Source organism: Salvelinus alpinus, chromosome 30, assembly GCF_045679555.1.
Source record: "Salvelinus alpinus chromosome 30, SLU_Salpinus.1, whole genome shotgun sequence".
Lineage (NCBI taxonomy): Eukaryota > Metazoa > Chordata > Actinopteri > Salmoniformes > Salmonidae > Salvelinus > Salvelinus alpinus.
Window position 1 is genome coordinate 4215469 of NC_092115.1, and position 12053 is coordinate 4227521.

Consider the following 12053-nt stretch of genomic DNA (forward strand, 5'->3'; position numbering starts at 1 on the left):
TGGGGTTGGAGACACGGTACTGTAGGGGAGGCTGGGGTTGGAGACACGGTACTGTAGGAGAGGCTGGGGTTGGAGACACGGTACTGTAGGAGAGGCTGGGGTTGGAGACATGGTACTGTAGGGGAGGCTGGGGTTGGAGACATGGTACTGTAGGGGAGGCTGGGGTTGGAGACATGGTACTGTAGGGGAGGCTGGGGTTGGAGACATGGTACTGTAGGAGAGGCTGGGGTTGGAGACATGGTACTGTAGGGGAGGCTGGGGTTGGAGACATGGTACTGTAGGAGAGGCTGGGGTTGGAGACACGGTACTGCAGGGGAGGCTGGGGTTGGAGACACGGTACTGTAGGAGAGGCTGGGGTTGGAGACATGATACTGCAGGAGAGGCTGGGGTTGGAGACATGGTACTGTAGGAGAGGCGGGGGTTGGATACACGGTACTGTAGGAGAGGCTGGGGTTGGAGACATGGTACTGTATGAGAGGCTGGGGTTGGAGACATGGTACTGTAGGAGAGGCTGGGGTTGGAGACATGGTACTGTAGGGGAGGCTGGGGTTGGAGACATGGTACTGTAGGAGAGGCTGGAGACATGGTACTGTAGGGGAGGCTGGGGTTGGAGACATGGTACTGTAGGAGAGGCTGGGGTTGGAGACATGGTACTGTAGGAGAGGCTGGGGTTGGAGACATGGTACTGTAGGGGAGGCTGGGGTTGGAGACATGGTACTGTAGGAGAGGCTGGAGACATGGTACTGTAGGGGAGGCTGGGGTTGGAGACATGGTACTGTAGGAGAGGCTGGAGACATGGTACTGTAGGGGAGGCTGGGGTTGGAGACATGGTACTGTAGGAGAGGCTGGGGTTGGAGACATGGTACTGTAGGAGAGGCTGGGGTTGGAGACATGGTACTGTAGGGGAGGCTGGGGTTGGAGACATGGTACTGTAGGAGAGGCTGGGGTTGGAGACATGGTACTGTAGGAGAGGCTGGGGTTGGAGACATGGTACTGTAGGGGAGGCTGGGGTTGGAGACACGGTACTGTAGGAGAGGCTGGGGTTGGAGACATGGTACTGTAGGAGAGGCTGGGGTTGGAGACATGGTACTGTAGGAGAGGCTGGGGTTGGAGACATGGTACTGTAGGGGAGGCTGGGGTTGGAGACACGGTACTGTAGGAGAGGCTGGGGTTGGAGACATGGTACTGTAGGAGAGGCTGGGGTTGGAGACATGGTACTGTAGGAGAGGCTGGGGTTGGAGACATGGTACTGTAGGAGAGGCTGGGGTTGGAGACATGGTACTGTAGGGGAGGCTGGGGTTGGAGACATGGTACTGTAGGAGAGGCTGGAGACATGGTACTGTAGGGGAGGCTGGGGTTGGAGACATGGTACTGTAGGAGAGGCTGGAGACATGGTACTGTAGGAGAGGCTGGGGCTGGAGACATGGTACTGTAGGGGAGGCTGGGGTTGGAGACATGGTACTGTAGGGGAGGCTGGGGTTGGAGACATGGTACTGTAGGAGAGGCTGGGGTTGGAGACACTGTTGTTAATGTGTATATTTTGTCAGTAAAGAATATAAATTTATTGAGACTGTAGTATCCACTGGTTATATTATAACTCGGCATAGCCTTGTTATGTTAGTTTAGCAGACAGGAGACTCTTATTTCCTGAGCCCTTATCACGATCAAGACACATTTTATAGAAGGAAAAACACTTAATATCACAGAATAAATTGGAACAGAATATTTTTTCCAAATGTAGCTACAGTATCTACAGTTTTTACGAAGGTTCAACAGAATGAATATGTGGTATTCAAAGTGAATCAAGAATTAAGACTGCCGTTTATTTTATGGTACAATAATACAAACGTTATTCATAAAGAATTAGAAGAATTATAATTTTATTGAGTAAATGTGTGTATTGGTTCTCGTAATTTTGATAAGAGAGATGAAAGTGTAATTCATTTAAGGTTTTGTTTATGTAAATCTAAATGTACCATTTTTTTTTTTAAATTTTATATATCTATTTTTTTGTTTTTTTGAAAGTTGTGTCATTTATTTTTTGGGGTGGAGTTACTCGAATTTTGGATGGTAAAAATGGGGACTCTGGAAAAAGTTTGAATACCACTGGTGGTATAAATGAATTCCTGTCACTGTCTATACAGACTGTATTATACAATGGTTGGCTTCATACAGGTTGTGAAGTTTGAAAGGCTCTGTTTAAATAAGCTTCTCGTCACTAAATGTGTGTGTGTGTGTGTGTGTGTGTGTGTGGTTTGCCCTTCATAACCACCTGTAGCTTATAGTAATACAATGTCATTGATTGATTGTTTGTGATGTCTGGTCATCTCCTAACCTCTGTCTTCTCTCTCTCTACCCTCTGTCTTCTCTCTCTACCCTCTGTCCTCTCTCTCTCTCTACCCTCTGTCCTCTCTCTCTCTACCCTCTGTCCTCTCTCTCTCTCTCTACCCTCTGTCCTCTCTCTCTCTCTACCCTCTGTCCTCTCTCTCTCTCTACCCTCTGTCCTCTCTCTCTCTCTACCCTCTGTCCTCTCTCTCTCTACCCTCTGTCCTCTCTCTCTCTCTCTACCCTCTGTCCTCTCTCTCTCTCTCTACCCTCTGTCCTCTCTCTCTCTCTATCCCTCTCTCTCTACCCTCTGTCCTCTCTCTCTCTACCCTCTGTCCTCTCTCTCTCTCTACCCTCTGTCCTCTCTCTCTCTACCCTCTGTCCTCTCTCTCTCTACCCTCTGTTCTCTCTCTCTCTACCCTCTGTCCTCTCTCTCTCTCTACCCTCTGTCCTCTCTCTCTCTCTACCCTCTGTCCCTCTCTCTCTCTACCCTCTGTCCTCTCTCTCTCTACCCTCTGTCCTCTCTCTCTCTACCCTCTGTCCCCTCTCTCTCTACCCTCTGTCCTCTCTCCTCTACCCTCTGTCCTCTCTCTCTCTCTACCCTCTGTCCTCCTCTCTCTCTCTACCCTCTGTCCTCTCTCTCTCTCTACCCTCTGTCCCCTCTCTCTCTACCCTCTGTCCTCTCTCTCTCTCTACCCTCTGTCCTCTCTCTCTCTCTAACCTCTGTCCTCTCTCTCTCTCTACCCTCTGTCCTCTCTCTCTCTCTACCCTCTGTCCTCTCTCTCTCTCTACCCTCTGTCCTCTCTCTCTCTCTACCCTCTGTCCTCTCTCTCTCTCTACCCTCTGTCCTCTCTCTCTCTCTACCCTCTGTCCTCTCTCTCTCTCTACCCTCTGTCCTCTCTCTCTCTCTACCCTCTGTCCTCTCTCTCTCTCTACCCTCTGTCCTCTCTCTCTCTCTAACCTCTGTCCTCTCTCTCTCTCTCTAACCTCTGTCCTCTCTCTCTCTCTAACCTCTGTCCTCTCTCTCTCTCTCTACCCTCTGTCCTCTCTCTCTCTCTCTACCCTCTGTCCTCTCTCTCTCTCTCTCCCCTCTGTCCTCTCTCTCTCTCTACCCTCTGTCCTCTCTCTCTCTCTACCCTCTGTCCTCTCTCTCTCTCTACCCTCTGTCCTCTCTCTCTCTCTACCCTCTGTCCTCTCTCTCTCTCTACCCTCTGTCCTCTCTCTCTCTACCCTCTGTCCTCTCTCTCTCTCTACCCTCTGTCCCCTCTCTCTCTACCCTCTGTCCCCTCTCTCTCTACCCTCTGTCCTCTCTCTCTCTCTAACCTCTGTCCTCTCTCTCTACCCTCTGTCCTCTCTCTCTCTCTACCCTCTGTCCTCTCTCTCTACCATCTGTCCTCTCTCTCTCTCTCTACCCTCTCTCTCTACCCTCTGTCCTCTCTCTCTCTAACCTCTGTCCTCTCTCTCTAACCTATGTCCTCTCTCTCTCTCTACCCTCTGTCTTCTCTCTCTACCCTCTGTCCTCTCCCTCTCTCTCTACCCTCTGTCCTCTCTCTCTCTCTACCCTCTGTCCTCTCCCTCTCTCTCTACCCTCTGTCCTCTCCCTCTCTCTCTACCCTCTGTCCTCTCCCTCTCTCTCTACCCTCTGTCCTCTCCCTCTCTCTCTACCCTCTGTCCTCTCTCTCTCTACCCTCTGTCCCCTCTCTCTGTCCTCTCTCTCTACCCTCTGTCCTCTCTCTCTCTACCCTCTGTCCTCTCTCTCTCTACCCTCTGTCCTCTCTCTCTCTACCCTCTGTCCTCTCTCTCTCTACCCTCTGTCCTCTCTCTCTCTACCCTCTGTCCGCTCCCTCTCTCTCTACCCTCTGTCCTCTCTCTCTGTCCTCTCTCTCTCTACCCTCTGTCCTCTCCCTCTCTCTCTACCCTCTGTCCTCTCTCTCTCTCTCTACCCTCTGTCCTCTCCCTCTCTCTCTACCCTCTGTCCTCTCCCTCTCTCTCTACCCTCTGTCCCCTCTCTCTGTCCTCTCTCTCTACCCTCTGTCCTCTCCCTCTCTCTCTACCCTCTGTCCCCTCTCTCTGTCCTCTCTCTCTACCCTCTGTCCTCTCCCTCTCTCTCTACCCTCTGTCCTCTCCCTCTCTCTCTACCCTCTGTCCTCTCCCTCTCTCTCTACCCTCTGTCCTCTCCCTCTCTCTCTACCCTCTGTCCTCTCTCTCTACCCTCTGTCCTCTCTCTCTACCCTCTGTCCTCTCTCTCTCTCTACCCTCTGTCCTCTCCCTCTCTCTCTACCCTCTGTCCTCTCCCTCTCTCTCTACCCTCTGTCCTCTCCCTCTCTCTCTACCCTCTGTCCTCTCTCTCTCTACCCTCTGTCCCCTCTCTCTGTCCTCTCTCTCTACCCTCTGTCCTCTCTCTCTCTCTCTACCCTCTGTCCTCTCTCTCTCTCTCTACCCTCTGTCCTCTCTCTCTACCCTCTGTCCTCTCTCTCTCTACCCTCTGTCCTCTCTCTCTCTACCCTCTGTCTTCTCTCTCTCTCTACCCTCTGTCCTCTCTCTCTCTACCCTCTGTCTTCTCTCTCTACCCTCTGTCTTCTCTCTCTCTCTACCCTCTGTCCTCTCTCTCTCTACCCTCTGTCTTCTCTCTCTCTCTACCCTCTGTCCTCTCTCTCTCTACCCTCTGTCCTCTCTCTCTATACCCTCTGTCCTCTCTCTCTCTCTCTCTCTCTCTCTCTCTACCCTCTGTCCTCTCTCTCTCTACCCTCTGTCCTCTCTCTCTACCCTCTGGCCTCTCTCTCTCTACCCTCTGTCCTCTCTCTCTCTCTACCCTCTGTCCTCTCTCTCTCTCTCTCTACCCTCTGTCCTCTCTCTCTCTCTCTCTACCCTCTGTCCTCTCTCTCTCTACCCTCTGTCCCCTCTCTCTCTACCCTCTGTCCCCTCTCTCTCTACCCTCTGTCCCCTCTCTCTCTACCCTCTGTCTTCTCTCTCTACCCTCTGTCCTCTCTCTCTCTACCCTCTGTCCTCTCTCTCTCTCTCTCTACCCTCTGTCCTCTCTCTCTCTCTCTACCCTCTGTCCTCTCTCTCTCTCTCTCTCTCTCTCTCTACCCTCTGTTCTCTCTCTCTCTCTCTCTCTCTCTACCCTCTGTCCTCTCTCTCTCTCTCTCTCTCTACCCTCTGTCCTCTCTCTCTCTCTCTACCCTCTGTCTCTCTCTCTACCCTCTGTCCTCTCTCTCTCTCTCTACCCTCTGTCCTCTCTCTCTCTCTACCCTCTCTCTCTCTCTCTCTCTCTCTCTCTACCCTCTGTTCTCTCTCTCTCTACCCTCTGTTCTCTCTCTCTCTCTCTACCCTCTGTCCTCTCTCTCTCTCTCTACCCTCTGTCCTCTCTCTCTCTCTCTACCCTCTGTCCTCTCTCTCTACCCTCTGTCCTCTCTCTCTCTACCCTCTGTCCTCTCTCTCTCTCTCTCTCTACCCTCTGTCCCCTCTCTCTCTCTCTCTACCCTCTGTCCCCTCTCTCTCTCTCTCTACCCTCTGTCCCCTCTCTCTCTCTCTCTACCCTCTGTCCTCTCTCTCTCTCTACCCTCTGTCCAGGAGTTCTTTGATCATGCCAAGAAGCTGTGGGATGACGAGGGAGTGAAGGCGTGCTTCGAGAGATCCAACGAGTACCAGCTCATCGACTGTGCACAATAGTAAGTTCTGTCTCCATCACAAAGCATTGTTGGTTTGGTTGGTTGTGGGAGCTCCTAAAGATATGCCTAGCTATCAGTTGGTTGTGGGAGCTCCTAAAGATATGCCTAGCTATCAGTTGGTTGTGGGAGCTCCTAAAGACATGTCTAGCTATCAGTTGGTTGTGGGAGCTCCTAAAGATATGCCTAGCTATCAGTTGGTTGTGGGAGATCCTAAAGATATGCCTAGCTATCAGTTGGTTGTGGGAGCTCCTAAAGACATGTCTAGCTATCAGTTGGTTGTGGGAGATCCTAAAGATATGCCTAGCTATCAGTTGGTTGTGGGAGCTCCTAAAGATATGCCTAGCTATCAGTTGGTTGTGGGAGCTCCTAAAGACATGCCTAGCTATCAGTTGGTTGTGGGAGCTCCTAAAGATATGCCTAGCTATCAGTTGGTTGTGGGAGCTCCTAAAGATATGCCTAGCTATCAGTTGGTTGTGGGAGCTCCTAAAGATATGTCTAGCTATCAGTTGGTTGTGGGAGCTCCTAAAGATATGTCTAGCTATCAGTTGGTTGTGGGAGCTCCTAAAGATATGCCTAGCTATCAGTTGGTTGTGGGAGCTCCTAAAGACATGCCTAGCTATCAGTTGGTTGTGGGAGCTCCTAAAGATATGCCTAGCTATCAGTTGGTTGTGGGAGATCCTAAAGATATGCCTAGTTATCAGTTGGTTGTGGGAGCTCCTAAAGATATGCCTAGCTATCAGTTGGTTGTGGGAGCTCCTAAAGATATGCCTAGCTATCAGTTGGTTGTGGGAGCTCCTAAAGATATGCCTAGCTATCAGTTGGTTGTGGGAGCTCCTAAAGATATGTCTAGCTATCAGTTGGTTGTGGGAGCTCCTAAAGATATGCCTAGCTATCAGTTGGTTGTGGGAGCTCCTAAAGATATGCCTAGCTATCAGTTGGTTGTGGGAGCTCCTAAAGATATGTCTAGCTATCAGTTGGTTGTGGGAGCTCCTAAAGATATGCCTAGCTATCAGTTGGTTGTGGGAGCTCCTAAAGATATGCCTAGCTATCAGTTGGTTGTGGGAGATCCTAAAGATATGCCTAGCTATCAGTTGGTTGTGGGAGCTCCTAAAGATATGCCTAGCTATCAGTTGGTTGTGGGAGCTCCTAAAGATATGCCTAGCTATCAGTTGGTTGTGGGAGATCCTAAAGATATGCCTAGCTATCAGTTGGTTGTGGGAGATCCTAAAGATATGCCTAGCTATCAGTTGGTTGTGGGAGCTCCTAAAGATATGCCTAGCTATCAGTTGGTTGTGGGAGCTCCTAAAGATATGTCTAGCTATCAGTTGGTTGTGGGAGCTCCTAAAGATATGTCTAGCTATCAGTTGGTTGTGGGAGCTCCTAAAGATATGCCTAGCTATCAGTTGGTTGTGGGAGCTCCTAAAGACATGCCTAGCTATCAGTTGGTTGTGGGAGCTCCTAAAGATATGTCTAGCTATCAGTTGGTTGTGGGAGCTCCTAAAGATATGCCTAGCTATCAGTTGGTTGTGGGAGCTCCTAAAGATATGCCTAGCTATCAGTTGGTTGTGGGAGCTCCTAAAGATATGTCTAGTTATCAGTTGGTTGTGGGAGCTCCTAAAGATATGTCTAGCTATCAGTTGGTTGTGGGAGCTCCTAAAGATATGTCTAGCTATCAGTTGGTTGTGAGAGCTCCTAAAGATATGCCTAGCTATCAGTTGGTTGTGGGAGCTCCTAAAGATATGCCTAGCTATCAGTTGGTTGTGGGAGCTCCTAAAGATATGCCTAGCTATCAGTTGGTTGTGGGAGCTCCTAAAGATATGTCTAGCTATCAGTTGGTTGTGGGAGCTCCTAAAGATATGCCTAGCTATCAGTTGGTTGTGGGAGCTCCTAAAGACATGCCTAGCTATCAGTTGGTTGTGGGAGCTCCTAAAGATATGTCTAGCTATCAGTTGGTTGTGGGAGCTCCTAAAGATATGCCTAGCTATCAGTTGGTTGTGGGAGCTCCTAAAGACATGCCTAGCTATCAGTTGGTTGTGGGAGCTCCTAAAGATATGTCTAGCTATCAGTTGGTTGTGGGAGCTCCTAAAGATATGCCTAGCTATCAGTTGGTTGTGGGAGCTCCTAAAGATATGCCTAGCTATCAGTTGGTTGTGGGAGCTCCTAAAGATATGTCTAGCTATCAGTTGGTTGTGGGAGCTCCTAAAGATATGTCTAGCTATCAGTTGGTTGTGGGAGCTCCTAAAGATAACCGTCTGCATGTGTTGATGTGATGTGTGATGCGTGGCGCTTGGGGATGTGATGTGTGGGGATGTGATGTGTGGGGATGTGATGTGTGGGGATGTGATGTGTGGGGATGTGATGTGTGGGGATGTGATGTGTGTTGATGTGGTGATGGGAGTTGAATCTATGAGTCATATTACTAAAGCGGTTAGTCTGCTGTCACTTCTTTAGCTTTGCCTTTGCAGGTCATGTCCTTTCTGGGTAATGTTGACGGCTGTACAGATTGTAACCATGATGTGAATATCTGATACAGATGCATGTTTGGCTTAGAGCCCTATGGGCCCTGGTCTAAAGTAGTGCACTATATAGGGAAGAGGGTTCCATAGGGCCCTGGTCTAAAGTAGTGCACTATATAGGGAATAGGGTGCCATAGGGCCCTGGTCTAAAGTAGTGTACTATATAGGGAATAGGGTGCCATACTAGTCAGTCATATTTGTCTCTGTGACTTGCTGTGTGTAAAATGTAATAAAACCTTTATGCCTACTTTACTGTAGGTGCTGATAGTAGTGGCAGGATGGCGTTGTACTGTAGGGTTGTACAGTAGGGTTGTGCAGTACCGCTGTAGTTGAGGCCTAGTTCCCAATCTACATGCCAGTTAAATAATTTCAGACTGTCTGCTTACTCTGCTGTTTTACCTTTTTTTCTTTCTGGTGCTCAGTGGAGAGCTGACTAAATATCACCACAATGATGGACTACAGAAGATGTACGATATACTTCACTGTCCATTTACACAAAAAAACAATACACTATTTATGTTAATTCATAGTGTTAATACATAAATACTTTGCGTAGACAAAGCTTATATGCCAAGCCCTCACTCTGTCACTCAGAAACGTATTCCAGTGCCTGACTGCCAGCTGAATATCAAATCAAACTTTATTAGTCACATGCGCTGAATACAACAGGTGTAGACCTTAGTGAAATGCTTACTTACAAGGCCTTAACCAACAATGCAGTTTACAAACAATAGGGATAAGAAGAAGCAATACAAGTAACAAGTAATTAAAGAGCAGCAGTGAAATAACAATAGCAAGACTATATACAGGGTGGTGCCGGTACAGAGTCAATGTGGAGGCTATATACAGGGTTTTACGGTACAGAGTCAATGTGGAGGCTATATACAGGGTATTACGGTACAGAGTCAATGTGGAGGCTATATACAGGGGGGTACCGGTACAGAGTCAATGTGGAGGCTATATACAGGGGGTACCGGTACAGAGTCAATGTGGAGGCTATATACAGGGGGGTACCGGTACAGAGTCAATGTGGAGGCTATATACAGGGGGTACCGGTACAGAGTCAATGTGGAGGCTATATACAGGGGGTACCGGTACAGAGTCAATGTGGAGGCTATATACAGGGGGTACCGGTACAGAGTCAATGTGGAGGCTATATACAGGGGGTACCGGTACAGAGTCAATGTGGAGGCTATATACAGGGGGTACCGGTACAGAGTCAATGTGGAGGCTATATACAGCGGGTACCGGTACAGAGTCAATGTGGAGGCTATATACAGCGGGTACCGGTACAGAGTCAATGTGGAGGCTATATACAGGGGGTACCGGTACAGAGTCAATGTGGAGGCTATATACAGGGTGTACCGGTACAGAGTCAATGTGGAGGCTATATACAGGGTGTTACGGTACCGGTACAGAGTCAATGTGGAGGCTATATACAGGGGGTACCGGTACAGAGTCAATGTGGAGGCTATATACAGGGGGTACCGGTACAGAGTCAATGTGGAGGCTATATACAGGGGGTACCGGTACAGAGTCAATGTGGAGGCTATATACAGGGGGTACCGGTACAGAGTCAATGTGGAGGCTATATACAGGGGGTACCGGTACAGAGTCAATGTGGAGGCTATATACAGGGGGTACCGGTACAGAGTCAATGTGGAGGCTATATACAGGGGGTACCGGTACAGAGTCAATGTGGAGGCTATATACAGGGGGTACCGGTACAGAGTCAATGTGGAGGCTATATACAGGGGGTACCGGTACAGAGTCAATGTGGAGGCTATATACAGGGGGTACCGGTACAGAGTCAATGTGGAGGCTATATACAGGGGGTACCGGTACAGAGTCAATGTGGAGGCTATATACAGGGTATTACGGTACAGAGTCAATGTGCGGGGGGCACCCGTTATTTGAGGTAGTATGTACATGTTGGTAGAGTTAATTAAAGTGACTATGTATAGATGATAACAAAGAGTGTCGGTGGTATGGAGAGGGGGAGGGGCACTGCAAATAGTCTGGGTAGCCATTTGATTAGATGTTCAGGAGTCTTATGGCTTGGGGGGTAGAAGCTGTTAAGGAGCCTCTGGGACCTAGACTTGGCGCTCCGGTACCGCTTGCCGTGCGGTAGTAGAGAGAACAGTCTATGACTAGGGTGGCTGGAGTCTTTGACAATTTTTAGGGCCTTCCTCTGACACCGCCTGGTATAGAGGTACACAATCCATGTCTCAATTATCTCGAGGCTTAAAAATCCTTCTTTAACCCGTCTCCTCCCCTTCATCTACACTGATTGAAGTGGATTCAACAATTGACATCAATAGGGGGGATCATAGCTTTCACCTGAATTCACTGGTCAGTCTACCATGGAAAGAGCAGGTGTTCTTAATGTTTTGTACACTCAGTGTATATTTAGTCAATAAAAAAGCAAGTGCCATTTAAGATTTAATTTATTGAAATCATAATATCAACTGGTTATATTATAACGTGGCATAGCCTTGTTTTGTAAATTTAGTAGACAATACTCTTATTTCCTGAGCCCTTATCGCGGTCAAGATACTAAAAAAAACACATGATGTAATATCACAGAATATTTTATATATATATATCACAGTCCTAACGGGAGCTTGTGTATCCTATCGGTTAGATCTGTGTTTTCTGTAGGCCTAACGGGAGCTTGTGTATCCTATCGGTTAGATCTGTGTTTTCTGTAGTCCTAACGGGAGCTTGTGTATCCTATCGGTTAGATCTGTGTTTTCTGTAGGCCTAACGGGAGCTTGTGTATCCTATCGGTTAGATCTGTGTTTTCTGTAGGCCTAACGGGAGCTTGTGTATCCGTCAGTTAGATCCGTGTTTTCTGTAGGCCTAACGGGAACTTGTGTATCCGTCAGTTAGATCTGTGTTTTCTGTAGGCCTAACGGGAGCTTGTGTATCCTATCGGTTAGATCTGTGTTTTCTGTAGGCCTAACGGGAGCTTGTGTATCCGTCAGTTAGATCTGTGTTTTCTGTAGGCCTAACGGGAGCTTGTGTATCCGTCAGTTAGATCTGTGTTTTCTGTAGGCCTAACGGGAGCTTGTGTATCCGTCAGTTAGATCTGTGTTTTCTGTAGGCCTAACGGGAGCTTGTGTATCCTATCGGTTAGATCTGTGTTTTCTGTAGGCCTAACGGGAGCTTGTGTATCCTATCGGTTAGATCTGTGTTTTCTGTAGGCCTAACGGGAGCTTGTGTATCCTATCGGTTAGATCTGTGTTTTCTGTAGTCCTAACGGGAGCTTGTGTATCCGTCAGTTAGATCTGTGTTTTCTGTAGGCCTAACGGGAGCTTGTGTATCCTATCGTTAGATCTGTGTTTTCTGTAGGCCTAACGGGAGCTTGTGTATCCTATCGGTTAGATCTGTGTTTTCTGTAGGCCTAACGGGAGCTTGTGTATCCTATCGTTAGATCTGTGTTTTCTGTAGGCCTAACGGGAGCTTGTGTATCCTATCGTTAGATCTGTGTTTTCTGTAGGCCTAACGGGAACTTGTGTATACTATCGTTAGATCTGTG

At 48.6% G+C, this 12053-nt stretch overlaps 1 protein-coding gene across 3 annotated transcripts in view; it reads left to right on the forward strand.

The window, feature by feature from the left end:
• Positions 1–12053, forward strand: part of LOC139560089 (guanine nucleotide-binding protein G(olf) subunit alpha) — a 144637-nt gene that overhangs the window by 87978 nt on the left and 44606 nt on the right. For all 3 annotated transcript variants that reach the window (XR_011671864.1, XM_071376591.1, XM_071376592.1), the window contains exon 5: positions 5899–5996. Coding sequence is in view for 2 of the 3 variants with exons in the window: in XM_071376591.1 (XP_071232692.1) it covers positions 5899–5996 (98 nt within the window). In the remaining variant the exon portion in view is untranslated. The remainder of the gene's footprint in view (positions 1–5898; positions 5997–12053) is intronic.